At 30.3% G+C, this 19,307-nt stretch overlaps 2 protein-coding genes and 1 non-coding gene across 3 annotated transcripts; 2 read left to right on the forward strand and 1 right to left on the reverse strand.

Moving 5' to 3' along the window:
• The first annotated feature begins 2,197 nt into the window (after window positions 1–2,197).
• TRNAE-CUC (transfer RNA glutamic acid (anticodon CUC)) lies at window positions 2,198–2,270 on the forward strand. Its single transcript has one exon. It is a non-coding gene; the product is annotated as a tRNA-Glu (tRNA).
• An 826-nt stretch (window positions 2,271–3,096) lies between these two features.
• On the reverse strand, window positions 3,097–5,835 carry LOC129881196 (V-type proton ATPase subunit c1). The gene is made up of 3 exons (XM_055955581.1): window positions 5,641–5,835; window positions 4,362–4,647; window positions 3,097–3,514 (listed from the first exon to the last, which is right to left on the reverse strand). Exons 1-3 carry the CDS (start codon window positions 5,714–5,716, stop codon window positions 3,382–3,384), a joined length of 495 nt encoding a protein of 164 aa, XP_055811556.1. The 5' UTR covers window positions 5,717–5,835; the 3' UTR covers window positions 3,097–3,381.
• A 5,494-nt stretch (window positions 5,836–11,329) lies between these two features.
• On the forward strand, window positions 11,330–13,420 carry LOC129890108 (aldehyde oxidase GLOX-like). The gene has a single exon (XM_055965651.1). It carries the CDS (start codon window positions 11,442–11,444, stop codon window positions 13,158–13,160), a length of 1,719 nt encoding a protein of 572 aa, XP_055821626.1. The 5' UTR covers window positions 11,330–11,441; the 3' UTR covers window positions 13,161–13,420.
• Window positions 13,421–19,307: the final 5,887 nt, after the last annotated feature.

Consider the following 19,307-nt stretch of genomic DNA (forward strand, 5'->3'; position numbering starts at 1 on the left):
AATATTTACAAATTTTTAATTTAAAATGACTAGCGGGAGCTTAAGTGCACCGGACTGCTCTTTTTTTTTTCTTCTAATTCTAACTCCAACTCTGCACATGCACATACTTGGACTGTTAGTGAGCTTAGTGAAAGGCTTAAAGAATGTCATAATTGAATGATAGGTAAAATGAGGTTGTTAAAAGGTCAATTTAGTATTCTTTCGAATTTCTAAAATGATAAATAATTTAAGATAATTATTTTTAAAAATTACTAACATATAATTAACGAGGGGCCAGCACCATTACTTAATTCGTATTTATGGGTCAACCATGTGTAGCACATGAATTTGGTGATGAGATTGAAGAATGTTTAATTAATTACAACAGCTTTGTTGAAAACTATTTATAATCAAACTTAGAATTTTATTGAGAAGCTTTACATGGAGCATTCTTTTATATTGTGATTAGCAGTGAGTGTATATTAGTGAGTATATTCCATATCTATGTCAAAATATCTGTCGTGCATTTTATTTATTAAGAAATAATAAATAAGAAATAATTTTACTAATTCACTCCTTAAAAAACTTCTTAAGAATATTACAAACAAATGTGAACACACATTCAAAAAGAATTAATTGCAAAGATAATATAAGAAAAAATAATTAATGTTTTCTGAATTTAGTAAGGTGGACAACTAATATGAGATAACTATTTTTAATAATATGATCAACTAATATGAGACGGAAAGAGTATGTATCATAAGAAAACATTATGTAGAACTGGTGTTTAATTATTTTACTCTTATTTATGTCTTGAAATATATTTTTTCTTTATTGAATATTTATTCATAATTAGTTTTATCTTGAAGTTTTAAATGATAATATTTTTGAGACAATTTTTTTTAAGAACAAAGACAGCTTCATGTGAATGCATAACACGTTCTGAGAAACAAAATAAAAATTAAGAGTTGTTATTGTTGTTGTTGTAGTAATACATCATGAATCATAAAAATATACTAATAAAATAACCATACTCCCCTAATTATTGCACCCAAGGTGTGATTAGAAATGTTAAAATTAAATCATAAAATATAATTAATCTAATTCACTTAAGTTTGAACGGATTAATTAATGGCCCGTTCATTTATTATACCAACACATTTTTGATCGTCCGCCCAATTTAGTTCATCAAAAATGTTGGAATGATTTGTGATAAATTAATAATTCAAATTAACTCATGAAAAATCTTGTTCACATATTTTTTTATCTAATATCTTATATATAATCATAATGAAGAAAAATAGTTGTATTTGATAATTAGCTGAACTATCAAAAAATATTAAAATTTGATAAGAATTTGACGGATTAAATTATGCACCATTATTTAGTTCATCTTAACTCAATTTATCGCAATTCAAATAACTTTTGAATAATTTAATAATAAATTTATTTATTAAATTAACTCATATTATTTTAATTCGTTCAAATTTAATTCAACCAACTTATTTGGCAGCCAATCGATCTATCCATCAATAAAGTGACATGTTTTTTCACACATACTTCTGCATATTAATTTTTGTACTTGATCATTGCAACTAGTAGATATTTTCTCACCAATAATTATTTTTAATTAATAAAGGGACCCATCATGTCATCTATTTCCAAAACAAAAGAAGAACATGTTTTTATTCACCAATGGGATGAGAAAACTTAAGATTTAAAAATAGTTGTTGAAAATGGTGGCCTTTCCTGCTCTTGACATTCCACTATATTTCCCATATCTTCTGGTATTATATGATACAATGTAAATCATCAATAAATTTTGAGACATGGATTTAGAATTTTAAATTCATGAATTTCTACGATAATTTTTGAATTAATATTATAATAATAACTTATGTGAATAGTTAAATATTAATTTATAATAAAATTTTTAATATACCCAACTATATATCCACATAACATTTCTTACTAACAATGGCGGATTGAGTTAGAAATTGAAGCCCCTTCATTGAAAATTCATATTAAATATATAAGGTCAAAAAAATTATATATATATATATATTAATAGATATTGAACTCTCTCGATGAAAATTCGTATAAAAATCATGAAATATCTGATATTCTTATTCAACTTTAAGTTTGTTTTGCAGTACCCGGGATTGGAATGTGGCATGTAATTAGTATTACACTAGACAACTATTAAGTGAACAACAAATCCGTTGTAGTCTAGTTGGTTAGGATACTCGGCTCTCACCCGAGAGACCCGGGTTCAAGTCCCGGCAACGGAACTAACTTTTTTCTTCCAATTTCTTACTTTGTCTCTCTTTACGAAATCTTTTTTCCTATCACATCTTTCTTGAGAGTCTTATCGGAAATAACTTGTTTATCTTTATGAGGTAGAGATATCTCTTTCTTGAGTCTTATCGAAAACAAATTTTTTTCTTCCCATTTCCTGTTTTGTTTCTTTACGGAACCTTTTTTCCTATCACATCTTCTTGAGTCTTATCGAAAACAACTTGTTTATCTTTATGAGTTAGAAATATCTCTTTCTTGAGAGCCTTATCGAAAACAACTTGTTTATCTTTTTAAGGTAAAAGTAAGGTTTCATACACGCCATCTTTTTCAGATTACATTTACATTTTACATGTTCTGCATCGAAAATGATGGGTTCAATTGAAGCCATTATACATATGCTAAAATCTATCACTTTTCTTGTGGATCATCCTGTGGATACAGGATGATGGGATTAAAGCCCAAACTCCTTGGTTAGGATGATCTAGTAGGTTACACTCTTGGGCTCATAAGTTGTTCAACAAATTGGCTAACATTCTAACTGGGAAAACAAAAGTTAGATCGACAAGAGTATACAACAACAAAAAAAACAAATTCAGTATAATCCCACAAGTGAGGCATGGAGAAGGTAGTGAATGTATAACTGTATATTATGACCTTACCCTTACCTTGGAGAAGGAAGTTGTTTACCTTGGAGAAGGAAGTAAACAAATTCAGTAATAACAAGCGGTAACAGCAGCAAAGAGAGTAAAACAAAAGCATAATCTTCAAAATGACGTATGAAGGGAAAGAGAGCGTATAAATACATCAGGGAGGGAAATCTTGAAGTAAATTAAAAATTGAATTTAAGTCTTCGATAAAATGATATACTGGGCATTTTACAAAAGCCCGTAGTTTTTGAAAATCGGGCATCAGAATAACTGACATCTTTATTTAAAGATATAATCTACAGAAGAACAGCACACATGAACCAATTCTTCTAGCCCAAAGCGATCAAGTACAGAAAAGTGGAAGTCGAAGAATAAAAAGAAATGTAATTCAGCAGACAGACTATCTCATCCATCAAGAACACGAATAATTCACAGTAATGGTGCGAAACATGTTCTTCTACTCTGCTCTAGACTGACCAGCGCGAGAAGAGAGAATGATGCCAACAATAAGTCCATATAAAGCCAGGGCTTCAGCAAAAATAAGAATCAAAATCATCCCAACAAAAAGCTTTGGTTGTTGTGCATTGGCTCTGTGAAACAGAAACAGAAAAGAACAATTAGCTATTTTCCTTGCAAGGAAAGCGCCATTTTCCAATGAACACCAATTCTACATCAGTTAACCATCAATGCCTACAACACACCTACAAAATAAGACTCATGGACGTATAATTTAAAATGACTAAGTCATTCAACTGTGATAACGAAGCAACAACATCAATCACCTATTACAGGTTAGCTACACATGGGCATGGCATCACTAATATATAGGCCAATGGTGATGGCAATGCTAGTTATGTGGATTGTGAAATCCTGTTTGTGTCATCACTACCTTAGTCAATCGTATAATCGTCGTCTTTACTCGAAGGCACATTCACTATTTTTCTTTGAAACATCGGGGTTAAGGTTTACTCATTGCTCGTAGACTTACATTAGGTCCGCCCAGTGTTGCCGAAGTCTTTTACTTTGGATAGTCAATGCAGTGTACATACAAGTGTATATCTCTAAACTGAGGGCTGGAATGTGATGGTACCAAATAAAACAGAACAGATCTACATCATTCAGATTGCCAGACCAACTAATTCAAGATTGAAGCATAATTGTTGCTGCGTTATTTAATGTGTGGGGTGGGGGGGGGGGAAGACTGTGACTTATGGTATCCTAATATAACTTAGCTAAACATACAACTAACGGTGAGTAACTTAAGAAAGAAAGAGTAAGCGATAACAAGAACATCCATTTTAGCACAATATGAGCAGAAACAAGGAAATGCATTATCAACCTAGAAAAGATAGCAACTGAAAACACAAAGGTAACCAAATGGCAATGAATTTTCTCAAGCCACAATAATACAATGGTAACCAAATGGTAATGACTTACCTAACACCAGCGTCACCAACGATTCCAATAGCCATACCAGCAGAGAGGCCAGCAAGACCACAAGCAAGACCGGAGGAAAGGTGAGCATATCCATCAAAAAGATAGTAAGACTTGGTTTTGGGGTTAATTCCTGTACTAATAATCACAGCTATAATCAATCCATAAATACCCAAAACTCCAGCCATAACAACCGGCACAATTGACTTCATCACCAACTCTGGCCTCATCACACCCATTGACGCCACTCCTACCCCACTCTTTGCTGTACCATAAGCAGCTCCCATACCTAGCATAAATTTGAAGATAAGCAAACATAATTAGCATTGCAAAAATAAGAATGTGTTTGGCTAAGCTTATAATCTGTTCAAATTAGTTATAAGTACTTTTGACTTATTTACGCGTTTAGTAAACACAAAAGTGTGTATAAGCTAAAATCAGTCAAAAGTTATAAGTTGGTACCCCGATTTTACAGCTAATAAACACTTTTGGTTTGATCAAGCCTTTTACAATTTTATCCATGATCTCTTTTGCAATCTCCAAAATACTCCGCCAAAAGTATAACTTTTAATTATCTCTCTATTTTATTTTCATCATTCATCCTTTTTTATATTTTAAAATTTATACATTTTACAAATAGCTTTAAAAACATTTCAATCTTTAGACAAAAAGTGTTTTATCACCACCTTTTTACTAAACACACTAACTGTCTATTATCAAATTCAACACTTCTGCCCAAACACGTAATTATTAATTCATAAAATCACCTTTAACACCTTAATGTGATTTTCTTATTAGCTACTTTAACCAGCTAACCCAAACGAGCTCTAAATCACCAGCTAAACGCGGTTATTCATGTATCTCACCTTATTATAGAGCCTTAAATATCAACTCTATTTCAAATTCTGGATCAACTTCTTAGAGATAAATGTTTACAAATCATCAAAATTGTTAAGATACATATATAACTGAGAGGTGCATATGCTAAGCTCAGATCAACTACACAATCAGTTGTATGCAACACAAAAATTTATCAAAACTATAAAACACATACATCTATTATCTATATTAAGGCAATGCTCGATTCGAATAATAAGCTAAATTACGAAGTTTAATAAAAGACAATTGACCAATGAACACTACAATTGATCTTTCTGAACAGAAAAAAAAAGGATTTACAATATAAACTTTTCAACACAACGATCGCCGATAACATTATACTTGATTTCCTAGATTCTTCAGTGTAACAAAAACTAAAAATTAAAAAAAAAATTGTACTTACAGGAGAAGACTAAGGCGGCAGCAGCACCGAGGAAGCCGAAGAAAGGAGCCGTTTCATCGCCGCTGAAAGTAGACATTTTTTCCGGTTGGATCTCAGAGAAGAGTGTAATTGATTGGATCTGAGATAGCTTGAGAGAAAAAGAGAGAGAAATTTTTGTAGCCTTTCGCTTGTGGATGATCTCAAAAAAAAATAAAAAAAAATTGTCTTAAAAATAATGTGCTTGTCAAAGTGTCAACTACACATAGGAGCAAAGGAAATTGATGAAAATGGTCCTTGATTTGTGGGGGTTTGATTATATTTGGTCCTTAATGTATAAATACGATGAAATCGATTTTTATTGTATTTTAAAAGGTGATTTATTTGTTCTTTAAATTTTATAATTAACGATATTAAATTTTTTTTTACTATCAAAATAAACAGAGTTAACGTCGTCATATATACATAATAAAAGCCTAAATTCTTCTTGGAGCATCCCTAAATACAAAAGGATAATTTTACTAGTAAGAATTCCTTTCTAATCAAAGATCAAACCGAGCAAATTAATTGCAGATATGATACTTCTCCAATAGTTCTTTTAATTTTGGATTAGAAATTTTAATGTGATTTTAATTAAAAAATCGAATCAAATAATATGAAAAGATGACTTGATAGATCACATGCAATGCACATGTCCAAAGCTTCCGTTTATTTGACAACAAAAATAGCATTTTGTCTTTTATTTATATGAATTATGAACAATTCATCACTTTTTTGAAAAATACACTTTGGAAACATTTCTATTAGATATATAATATAATATATTAGAGGGAAAGAATTCATAGGATTACCACTTGGACTTTGGTGTAATTAGCCCAATAACCTCAGTAGAACTAGACCCATTGGACTTTGGTGTAATTAGCCCAATAACCTCAATAGAACTAGACCCATTGGACTTTGGTGTGTTGACAAAAAGAAATGTTTGTTTTCACTTCTTTTGGACATGCTATTTAAAGCTTTATTAATGGGTCAAATTATTATAGCTATTTTATATTTGGGCCTTAAGAGTCCATTAAGATTAATTATTCATACGAAAAATCACATATAAAAGGGAGAAAATTCCACAAATAGCTACTATAAGTATCTTAATTATGTTGTTTAGCTACAATTTGCCTAATTATGCTCCATAGCTATAGTTTCCTTTGCTATGGGTATTTCCGTTTGTATATTTCGCTTATCAATATACAAACAGGGTAAGTATATACAAATTTTATATTTATACATTTAGGGATTTTTTGAAACTTTTTATATTTCGTTTGTCAATATACAAACAGAGTAAATATATTCAAATTCTATATTTATACATTTAAGATTTTTTCAGAACTTATATAAATCAAATGTATCAACAAATCATATACAAACAGGATAATTATATATAAATTCTGAATTTATACAGTTATGAATTTTTCATAACTGATACAAATCAAATGTATCGACAAATTGTATACAAATAGCTAGGATAAGCATGCACAAATTTTGAATTTATACAATTAGGAACCGAATTATACAAATCAGTTAGTGTGTCCCGAATTAAATAGAAAAATTAATTATATTGTAGACGCATTTAATAAGTGACCATAACTATAGCTTAAATACATAATAACCATTAAATGTTGTCTAATTTTTCCTGTAATATATTTAAGAACTTAAATTACAATACATAAGAATTGGGCAGTTGGCAAAGGACCAATTTGAGGTGATCAATCATATTAGCTTGCCTAGACACTTGAGTGAAACTTGGCTGGTTTACACAAATGAACCTTTTTAAGGCTACACAAATTCAACTTTCTTTTTTTCTTCATTTCCTTGTGTTTGTAATCTCTATTGTCCTTCAATTTGCTTACATTCTCACGACAACTAACATATTCAGTTTAATTTCATAAGTAGAGTATGAAAAAGATGGTGCGTATGGATCCTTGCTTCCGGTTCGAGAACCTTCTCTTATAGATTCCCTTCACCAAGGACCGTCATGATCCTTAGAATCTCGATCTTGACCTCGAATAGGTCTTTTGCCTCTATTTCGGCCCAATTGAGACCACTCGACTGATTTCATCCACAGGGCCTCCTAGACTCCATTGTCAATAGTGTTCTACCTTGTGAGAGTAGTCGTAAAGAGATTGTTTAAAGAGATTGTTTCCGATACACCAATTCAAATAAAACATATTAAAAATACATAGAAAAAGACATACAGTATTAAAGAAGCTATGCTATTTTTTTATTTTTTTTATTTTACATTCTCATTAAAAAGCTAAATTAAAAAAATACACATAATATTTGTGCTTTAAGTTTAGAACTTTGCAAAGTCTGGAATTTTTCTCTTTATTTCAGTTTGTCATTAGCAAGAAGGCACCGAAAGACGAAAAAAACAGGCTTTTTTCTGCATATTATGTACCACTAAATAGAATATTTGGTTTACAATCCAACCTTTTTTTTCTTTTTCTATTTTCTTCATGCCCAAGCATTTCATTCACATCAATTTATTGAAATAAAATAAAATAAATTTGAGTATGCCTTAATACGAATGATGGATGTAGCTAACGAACTAAGAATTTAACTGAATTCAGTATTTTTAGTATGAAGCTTAAATATATATATATATATATATATATATATATATATATATTATCAAACTGTTAATAAATAGTATGATAATTAATATTGTAGCTAGTAATCTTAGTGAACAAACGTTACTTTTTTGCTAAACAAAGTATTAAGTGTTTAATTATATATACTACGTAGTATTTACTTTTAATTAGTACGCATTGTTGGATTTAGTTTAGCTTCTAGTTTTCAGTTTTTTAATTATACATTTATTTTCAATCGCAACTCGATTTTTCAAATACTATTTTCAACATAAAAACAAATACAGTACGACTACTTTTTTCAAAAAAAAATTTTACAATTTTTTTTATCCAAACACCCACTTTATTTCTCACTTAATATTCGATATCCATTTCAAATTTCAAACTAATTTAAATTTGCATCAACATCCTAACAAATAGAAGCATTTCTTATCAGAACTTTTTCTGTTGGAAAGTTCCAACCCCTAAATGTGTTATCTATATCTACGTGCAGATAATTAAATGTGTTTTTTTGTGGAAACTAATTAAATATGTGGCTAGCTAGCTCATTTGGATTAAGTGCTAATTAAATTCTCAAAACCTTTTTTAGGACTTTCTTTTTTAGAATTACTTTTGGTGTTTCCTCAACTACTTTTAAGTTTTAACATGTCAATTGTGTATTTAAACCAAGCAAAATAATAAATTCCATATTAACTTCATTATAAATACCACCTCAATAATTTCTCTCACAAAAAATTAGCTAATTAACTGATTATAGTTGTGTGAGTCAGCTTCAGCTAATTAATTAGACACCAATATTATTCAATTCTAGATGGGAAAAAATAAAATCGATTTAATGTTGTGGCCAATTCAATTTCTCTACCTAAAAGGAAATTAATTAGAGAGTTCTTGGTTACAACTTACACGTCCTTTTCTGCGTGTATTTATTTTTCTATATTAATATATAGTATGGCTTTAACAAAGAATCACAGATCATATAATTATTAATATAATTTTTTTCACATTATCAAGTCACATTTGTTTATTATAGAAGGTAGATTGTTTTATTTTCAGTAGAAAGTGAAGAATTTTCTACTGCTAATATGACATTTATGTCAGAGGACAGATTAAAGAGAAGGACTGACAGACTTTTAGGTTGACTGATAGTTTAGACGAATTTCATATCATAATGATAGAAAATGTCTTTAATAAAGCATAACATAAATATTCACATGGTGCGCGTATTTTTAAACTCGATAATAATGTAGTTTGAGAGACAAATTCGTGAAGTTTGTTGAATTAATCAAATTGAAAAAATACATTGTATAATCTGACTTGAATTTCACTTGTAATAATATCACACAAGAGTCTAAATTAGTAGAAGATTTATCTCCTTCTACACAATCCTTAAATTTTCAAGATTTGGATTTTTATTAAAGCCTAATAAAGGTAAAAACTAAATTAAGAAAGCGAAATCAATACAAATCGCTACATTTTGCATAAAATAAGTGTTGTCTAAGCTTTTAGAAAGAAAAAAAAATTAAGTCCTTTTTAGTAATAGTAGATAGTTTTTTTTTTAAGAAGTAGAGGTGATTCAATATCTTTTTTTCTAAAATATACAATTGAAATCTTGATCATGTACAAATAAGTGCTCTAATTATATTATTATTAATAGGAGTATTTTTAAAAATATTTAATCAAACACGACCATTACTCTTCAGAAATATTTATAACAAAAAATACTTTTTGAAATAAATTAATTTTAAAAACTTGATCAAATAATAAAACTCTTAACCTATGCACCAATTAGTCATAACTAACTTTTTGAAAGAAGGAACGATGCTTCCAATAGGGTGGATACTTGAAATAATTTTGTTTTTTTGACTATATTTAAATTGGCGCGGCATATGGATCCATTTGAGGAGAATCACTTTCTATTAAAGAATTTTTTATATTCATAGCTCAAATCCAAGATATATCCAATTGAGAAAGAAGTAGTCACATCCACTGCATCACATAGTGAAATTTTAATGTTATCAATATGTATTCGTGGGGATCATTAATTACTTGATATCTAAATGACAAACATAATGAATACAAGAAAAAGAAAGTATGTGAGCATGTTAAGCTACTTCAAGTAAATGGTAAAGGTATATATTCCTTCAATGTATTTTTTGACCTGTCAAAGCTGATAATTTACACCATGTGTGCACGACTCACTTTGCTCAAGTATCAAACATTGAAGTATCAAGTAGAAATATATCGATACGATAGTTTTGAGCTAAATTATTAACGAATAATAAATATGATGAATTCTTAAAGTACATTTAAACCCTTATATATAACCTAAAAATATAGTCATGTGATAAATAATAAAGTAAGATCCATCAGGGATCCACAGACAATTACTTCTTATCTCATTCATGTGAAAATATTTTGTCTTCTTATTCTCTTTCTTTTAATCATATTTGTGAAGATAAATTAATTTCCCATAAAATTATTCATTTTCATTTTTAAATATGTAAAAACATATTTTAACATACTTAATTACAAAAATACCTATAACTCATGGGGAGTCTAATCGTACATAGGATTTTCACAATATAAAGAGTGTAAGGGTCTGATTTTTAGTGTAATTAAGTACAATTTCTTTTTAATATGTCAATATATATAATTTTAGCATACATATAATTGTTTTTTAAGTGATTGATAGTGTAAAAAATGTTTTACACCTCAATTGTGCATAAAAGGTGAGCTCCAATTTTCCACCAATATATGCTGACGTGATAAGTATATTTTTTTTATTCGTAATTAGAGGTTTCAGAGACTTGAAAACCTGAATATCATGAGATTTTATTAGGGACCATCTTACTCTCAACATAAAATTTTTCAATACAAATTTAAATTTAATTAAATTTCAATAACTAATATCGAACACTCCACAAAACCATCACCGGCCGCAATTATTCGTCACGCGATTGCTTGCTTGCTTTGTGGTACTAAAAACATATCCTCCCAACGTGACACCCCCATATATAAATAAAGAACATTCATTCCTCAAGTCTTTTATTAACCACACACACATCCCAAAGTCCCAACCAAGAAAAATACACCTCTATTACATTATTACACCCTATCCCCCTTAATATAACTTTTGTCATAACTTGTCAGAAAAACCAAACAAACAAAAAAACACAGCTCATTATGAAGAGTAGTTGTAGTAGTAGTAATAATATTCTTTTCTTCATACATTCTCACATCTTTCTACTACAACTACTAGTACTACTACTTATATGTCACCGGCCGAGTTTCGCTTACGCCGCAGCTGCATCTGGTAGCCGCGGCGGAAAATGGAATTTACTACTATCAAACGTCGGCATTTCCGTCATGCACATGCAACTTCTTAACAACGATAGAGTAGTTATGTACGACCGTACGGATTTTGGCAAGTCAAACATTTCGTTGCCCGATGGAAAATGTCGGTACAACCAAAATGACACTACGTTAAAAGTTGATTGCACTGCTCACTCCGTAGAATATGACGTTGCTAACAACTTGATACGTCCCCTTATGGTCCAAACCGATGTTTGGTGCTCCTCGGGTTCAGTATTCCCCACTGGTTCTTTAGTTCAGACTGGTGGATTCAACGATGGTGAGAAAGTTGTACGAGTCTTCAAACCTTGTAATAATGCAACTACTATTAGTACTACTTGTGATTGGCATGAAATTCAAGGTGGATTAATTCAAAGAAGATGGTATGCTACGAATCATATTTTACCAGATGGTAGGCAAATTATTATTGGTGGTCGTAGGACTTTTAACTATGAGTTTTATCCCAAGACTACTTCAGCCAATAATTCATATAGTTTGCCATTTCTTGTGCAGACAAATGATCCTAAAATTGAGAATAATTTGTACCCTTTTGTTTTCCTTAATGTGGATGGGAATTTGTTCATTTTCGCGAATAATCGAGCTATATTGTTCGATTATACGAAGAATGTGGTATTGAAAAATTATCCAAAAATACCAGGTGGTGACCCGAGAAATTATCCAAGTACGGGTTCGGCCGTTCTTCTTCCGTTGAAGAATTTACAAGCAGTACAAGAAATTCAAGCTGAAGTTTTGGTATGCGGTGGAGCCCCGAAAGGTTCGTACACTAGCGCTCAAAATGGTAATTTTTCAAGTGCATTGAGTACTTGCGGGCGGATTACAATAACCGACCCGAATCCACAATGGACTATGGAGACCATGCCATTGGCTAGGACAATGGGTGATATGGTAATTTTACCCAATGGAAATGTTTTGATCATTAACGGAGCGACTTCGGGTACTGCTGGATGGGAATGTGGTCGCAATCCGATTTTAAAACCCGTGATTTACCGACCCGACAACCAGTTTGATTCTCGATTCGAGATTCAAAATCCGAGTACCGTACCAAGAATGTACCATTCAACATCGGTTTTACTGAGAGATGGTCGGGTTCTTGTTGGGGGTAGTAATCCAAATGTGTATTACAAATTCACTGGAGTTCTTTTTCCTACGGAATTGAGCATAGAGGCATTCTCACCTTCTTATTTGGATTCAGGATCTGAACACTTGCGACCACAGATCATCTCGTCTTCTTCGCTATATGTATTCGGGTATGGGCAACGGGTGCCCATTCAATTTAAGGTTTTCGGTCGAGTGGACATAAATTTGGTCACGGTTACAATGGCTGCACCTGGATTTAACACACATTCATTTACTATGAACCAAAGATTATTGGTGTTAGCAAGTGAAAATGTGAAACTAATTGGGGAAAAAGCCTATCAAATCAATGTGGTCGCTCCAAATAATGCTAAATTAGCCCCACCAAATTATTATCTTCTTTTTGTGGTTCATCAAGATATACCAAGTGAAGGAATTTGGGTCAAAATCCAGTGAACATTTTTTTGTTGTTGTTGGGTTCTTTTTCTTGCCTCCTACACACATATAGGAAATTGAAAGCATTTAAAACTATAGGTTATCATTTTTATAATTATGTTGGCTATAAGCAATTTCTTCTCTTTTGGGGAAAAGCAGTAATTGTAAGGATATAGATATAGGTCGTGATTGTTTTGATTTAATGAATTTGTAATAATACTTCATGTCCTCATTGACAATGTAATTATTTTGAAGAAAAGGAAAAAATGGATTAATTACAATTTTTAAGACAAAGGTGACATGGTATTAAAGACAGAAGTGGATCGGATCACCAAAATGAACGTTGTGGGATCGCTTGATTCATGTGATATGGTGGGATAATATTCGAGAATAAATTTATAGTTTATTTGATTGAAGTTATATTTCACCTTATTTGATCTAATTTGTTATCAATGTATCCTATACGTAAGATAATTTAGTTTTAAAATTATAAATTTAGAACTATAAGCTTAAAATAATTTAGTCCATGAACCAATTGTTACTGCATTAAATCAAGAAAAAATTATCTAAATACGCAATTTATTTTACCATATTTCTCAAAATTTTCTATCATTTGAAAAAAATTACAAAAAATTCTACTCTCTCCTATTCTCGGGTACATCACTTTACGCGATATATCGATCGGATACATTACTTTACGTGATGTATCGAAACGTTAAATAATATATCCGAAATCGAGACATGATATATCGACAAGTTGAGAAATATATTCGAAATCGATACATGGCCCGTGATTCATCTCTTAACACTATGAAATTTGTGTTATTTCTACTTGTGAGTTAAGTCACGGGCAATAAGGAAGAAGATGGATCACGGGCCACAAAGTGCAATAAACAAGTTGTCTGTACTTGCACGCATCTTTGTGAAGTTCCTTTATTAGTCTGCATTGCCATAACTCGTTTGACTACTAGCTAAAGTACGTTCTCGATGTCAGAAATTTTTAGTGGCTCAATTGGTTGATTAACTAAGATTTTATTTTATTGATAAGAGTTTTATTCTTCACTTATAATTCTCTCTTGCAATTTCCATTCCCTCGTACCCCCAAAAATTTTGACTATTTTTTATTTTTGAAAAAATACGTTCTAACATTTTTGTACGTATTTTCGAGTTGACAACATATATTATGTCGTGTAAAAGTAAAAAAAGCATAGAATAGTGATGCAAATAAGTAAACATAAGTAATTGACAACATAAAAGAGAGAGATTTTTATTGATTCTCGGGTTGACAACATATATTATGTCGTGTAAAAGTTAAAAAAAACATAGAATAGTGATGCAAATAATTAAACATAAGAAATTGACAACATAAAGAGAGAGATTTTTTATTGATTCTCCTAATTTTCGTCAATCGTTTTTGTTTTTACATGGCTATAAGATCGGGAGGTTCAATTAATCGTGTTAGCTTGCATACGTTAATTGATTATGGTCTTTTTTATGTGTGTGACGTGTTCGATCTAATAGTCTTCATTTCCATCATATTTTGTATCAATACAATAAAGATAATCCAATGAAATATCTAAATGTTTTACCAATCAACCTTGGCCTATAAGGATCGCGATGTTCTTTGTTAGCTTCTTGATCGATCAGAATTAAAGGTTCTATCATTCTGATGAAGAAGTTAGAGACGACTCCAATTTGTATATTTACCAAAAATCATATTACAAACTAGGAAATCCAACTATTCCATTACTCATATTTGGATTAATTGGGCTTCTTTGGTGCTAGGTCCAATATTGAACTACATTTTCATTTGTTCTATATTTTAGGCTTTACATTTTTGGCTACATTATTTGCTTTGGTGCAAATGAGATGTAACACATTAGTTTGTCCAAAATGTACCAACTACAAAGGAAAGACATTTAGGTTTCGTCATTCAAATAACAATTTTTAAGTTAAGGGAATAATTAATTAATGGAAAAATTATCAAATTACACATCTTATATTTCTATATTTTCAATTATTTCCTACCATTTGTAAAAAATTTCAAAAATCTCTCTTCTGATACATAGGAATGATGCTGATACATCGCGATTTGATACATAAGTCTTTTTTATTATACATTGCTAATTGGGCTTTTTCACAATGAAATTTAAGTAAAATATCCATAATTAATTTGATTCATGATCACAGAGATATGTGATTCGACTGTGACCCTAAATTGAAGTTATTAATAGTTGGAAAACACTAGCCATCGAGCTTAAGTTCAAGGTTAATAGAATAGTATCAAACACATGTTTCAGAGTTTACTCAAGATTTATCTAAATAATTGAGGATTTCATTACCTTTGATCGTTTAACGCTACAACTTTTACCAATCATGTTTTTACTACGTTACTTTATTTATTTATAAAAATATAAAATCAATTAAAAACCCATGCAACTTGATAACTGTATTACAACTTACAACCTAATAGTATTAACAAATCAAAAATTTGGTATTTTGGAAATAGGCGAAATGACATGGGAGACTTCGATAGATGGTTCCGTTTGTCAGTTGGATCCTTCTACTTATTACTTTGCCAAATAAGCACTTAAACTCGATGAAACTCTATTTTTAAACCCCTCTGATCGTTGACCAAATTTATATGGCACTAAAATAACTGAGTTGAACAAGTGTGTGACTGCAAGCGTTTTGAAGCAAGTGAATATATACTAAAATTATACAAGAAAATTACTATTATTATTTTAAAAAAAAAAATCTCAAATCATCTCATCTTCTTCTTCTTCACCCCACCCCTTCTCTCTTCTTCTTCAGTTCAGTACTCACCCACCCATCCACCATTTTCCCTTCTTTTTCAGCCCATTCTACTTTCTTCCTCGTCTTCTTCGATGAACACCCACCAACACTATCACTATTATCATAAAAAAAATATCTTTGCCAGAAGATATCCCGCTGGCTAATATGTCCATCATATTTATGTACTTAATTTTTCAAGATGTATTGCATGAATTTACTCATAAACAAACTTTTTCTCAACTGGAGTTCCTTTGATATTTGAGTTTACCGATTCAAAATTAATAGAACTCATATTACAGCCGTTAAAAGAATAATTTTTCCTAGCAATAGATTTTCAAGAATACATATTAGCAAAAGAATTTTTATGTTTGAGGAAGTTCTTGGGTGCGAAGGTGATTTATTTATTTATTGGTGAAGGGTGGGAGTAGAAGGTGATTTTTTTTTTTGGTGAGGGGTGGGAATGGAGAAGACAATGAAGTGGGGATGGGGAAAAGGAGTGAATTGCACCTTTTTTTTTAATAAGTATTATTTATTGTTTTTAATATTAAATTTTTTGATGTGTCATCAAAAATAAAATAAAAATTTGATGTGTCATTAAAAAAGTGACGTGGAATTCCATAGGTAATTGGTTGTATTACACTCCCACTAATTGAATGAAAAAAGTGTTTAAAATATTATATTTTATTGAGTTTAAATATTCATTTAACAAAATAATGAGTAACAGAATTCAACTAACAAATAAAATCAAATATAAGAATTCTCCAAAATCATTCCAATAACAACCTCAACTCCAAAAGAAAAGACAAAGACAGAAAATTTCAATTGCATAACGTCAGCCAACACACACAACCCAATAATTCATTGATGGATTATCCACAAATTGCCTAGCAAGTTGATTGTCACTTGGCTATATTGGTTGCCCTCATGGCATGGACGGTGCACACATAGAGATTAATCGAGCGGAACACATGGACAATTCTTAAATTTATTAGTAAATTTTATTTAAACATTTGATTTATCATAGATTTTGATTGTGCTTCTCAACACATGATAAAATATGTTTTCAAATTTTGAATTTTTTTTGCGCATATCTCCAAACGTCTATTAGATAGATAATTAAATCACTTAAAATATGATACCTCCGTTTAAAGGATTAACCATGCACATGCACTCTCAAAAAATAGTTTAAATATACCTTTATTTCACCTTCTCCACTTTATAATGTTTAGAGATGGTAAAATAGAAGGATTATTTAATTTAAGTGTGTGTGGGTGGGTGAGGTGCGGGGGTATTTGGGTCGGATAATGGGTCTGATTACACTTTATTTGGATGATGGTTTTTCATGATTTCATAATGTACGGTACTGTATGATATAGTATGGTACTGTACAGTACAATACAATATTATGTTTGGATAGACTGTATGATTTGCTATTGTTTAATAATAATTTTGTTGTTTGATTTGACTGTATGATACTATATTGTAACTGATAAATTTACGAAAAAGCCCAACTAATCAGCTTTGTGAGTCTCTTTTCAGCCAAACTCGCAAACTTATTATGTGGTTCTAGGAAGAGTGCATGTCTAATATCTGCAATATCAAAATCCACATAAAATTAATAAATAAACTAACTAAAAGGAAATTACATGCCCATCTCTGGCAGGACGCACCACCCAACCTAAAATTGAAATCGCTACACCAATATCACACCTATCTTCAATAAATATAGTTCATGTTTAACATGAAAAAATAATATGGACAGCAAGTCACACAAATTTACGGTCAATGGAATATTCCTCAAAATTTAATTTGAAATTCCTAGAAGTTTCAAAAATTATTGCGGAGAAGAATGAGTAATACGACGGTGAAAACAATAGATATATTAGGGTTACGTTTAAGAAAGAATAAATGGTAAATTAGAATTATTTAAAATCAAGTAAGAGTATAATTGAAAAAAAAAATAAGAAAACAATGGGATACCACCAAATTGGTGGTTTCAAAAAGTGAGGGTTTTCATGATTACAAAATCATAAAACCAAATCATACCATACCATGTAATTAAAGAAACAATAAAAACAAATGTGGTTCTCTTACTAACCATACCATACCACAAAAAACCACCATCCAAACAAGCTGTCAGGGATGGGGTGGTGGTGCAAATTTAAGATTAGGGATGAGTCTTTTTGTTCTTGAGCATCCACGTAGCCCTCAGTTCAAATCTCTCTCTATATATATATAAAGGAGGATGTTAGACTTGATGATGTTGCATGTCTCTAGCTCTCATGGCTAAAATCCTATTTATCTTTTTTTGTGGTTTTTTTGAATTTTTTTCATTATCTTTTAGATTTTCTTTTTTATTATTTGAATGTAATATTTAAAAAAATACCACAATTAAATGCTCAATTTTAAATATACGTTTTCTCACTTTTTTTTGTGTTACATTTTCTGTTCTCTTTCTTTCCTACCAGAAGACCGTAACGGTTGTTTGAAAAAAATAAAAATAAAAAATGCATTAAACATTAGTAAAAGAAATAATGATTGCAACTAAAATAATTAAAAGGTGTAAAAATGAAATTAACTGTTGCAGTTACAACAATGAAAGAGGCGTGAGGCAATGAAAAGTTATGAGGACAGTAAAGAGTTATAAATTAATAAGAATTGCAAAGATTCAATTGAATGGCCACAATTCATTTTCACGCATCCGTGTTGAGGTATGTTGAGTGACTATCAAATCTCTCTCTTTATTCTTTTCTTTTAATTTATTATTTTCATGATAGATTTTGTAATTTTTTTATGTAAATTAAATAATATTTTTATGATATTTATTTAGATTGCTTCAAAGAGTAATATAATTTGTACGTGATTCTCTTGCATCATCTCGCCTTCATCGAATAATAAATTTAACTTTGCGAGGTTTTATGGCATGAGCCATACAATTGTCCTTCCGCTATTGATTTGAAAAGAACTTTTTTTTTATATATATAAAATACTTTAAGGCGGTAATATTTGAAAATTAATGGCTTATGCGAAAAATAGAAAGTGATGAATTACACAAGGGTTATGGTAAATTTTCTATCCTCCTCAAATTTATATTGATAAGTTTTGCTTCGTTGTGATATGTTATTAATATTTTTCGGAAAGTGTACACTGTACAACATGCATGTTACCTGTTATTATTATAAATTTATACATGTTGAAAATTTCTTATTCTTTTGAAATTCTTAATCTCAATATTAATGTTATTTTAAAATAAGTTTTACCAAATAATTTACATATTCTTGATGATGAATTAGTAAATGATAAATTTTTGGATTTTGTTGAAGCTTGAAAATTTTGTTGCATGTTAGAATTCATAGATTTTATTTTCTTTTT

Source organism: Solanum dulcamara, chromosome 1 (assembly GCF_947179165.1).
Source record: "Solanum dulcamara chromosome 1, daSolDulc1.2, whole genome shotgun sequence".
Lineage (NCBI taxonomy): Eukaryota > Viridiplantae > Streptophyta > Magnoliopsida > Solanales > Solanaceae > Solanum > Solanum dulcamara.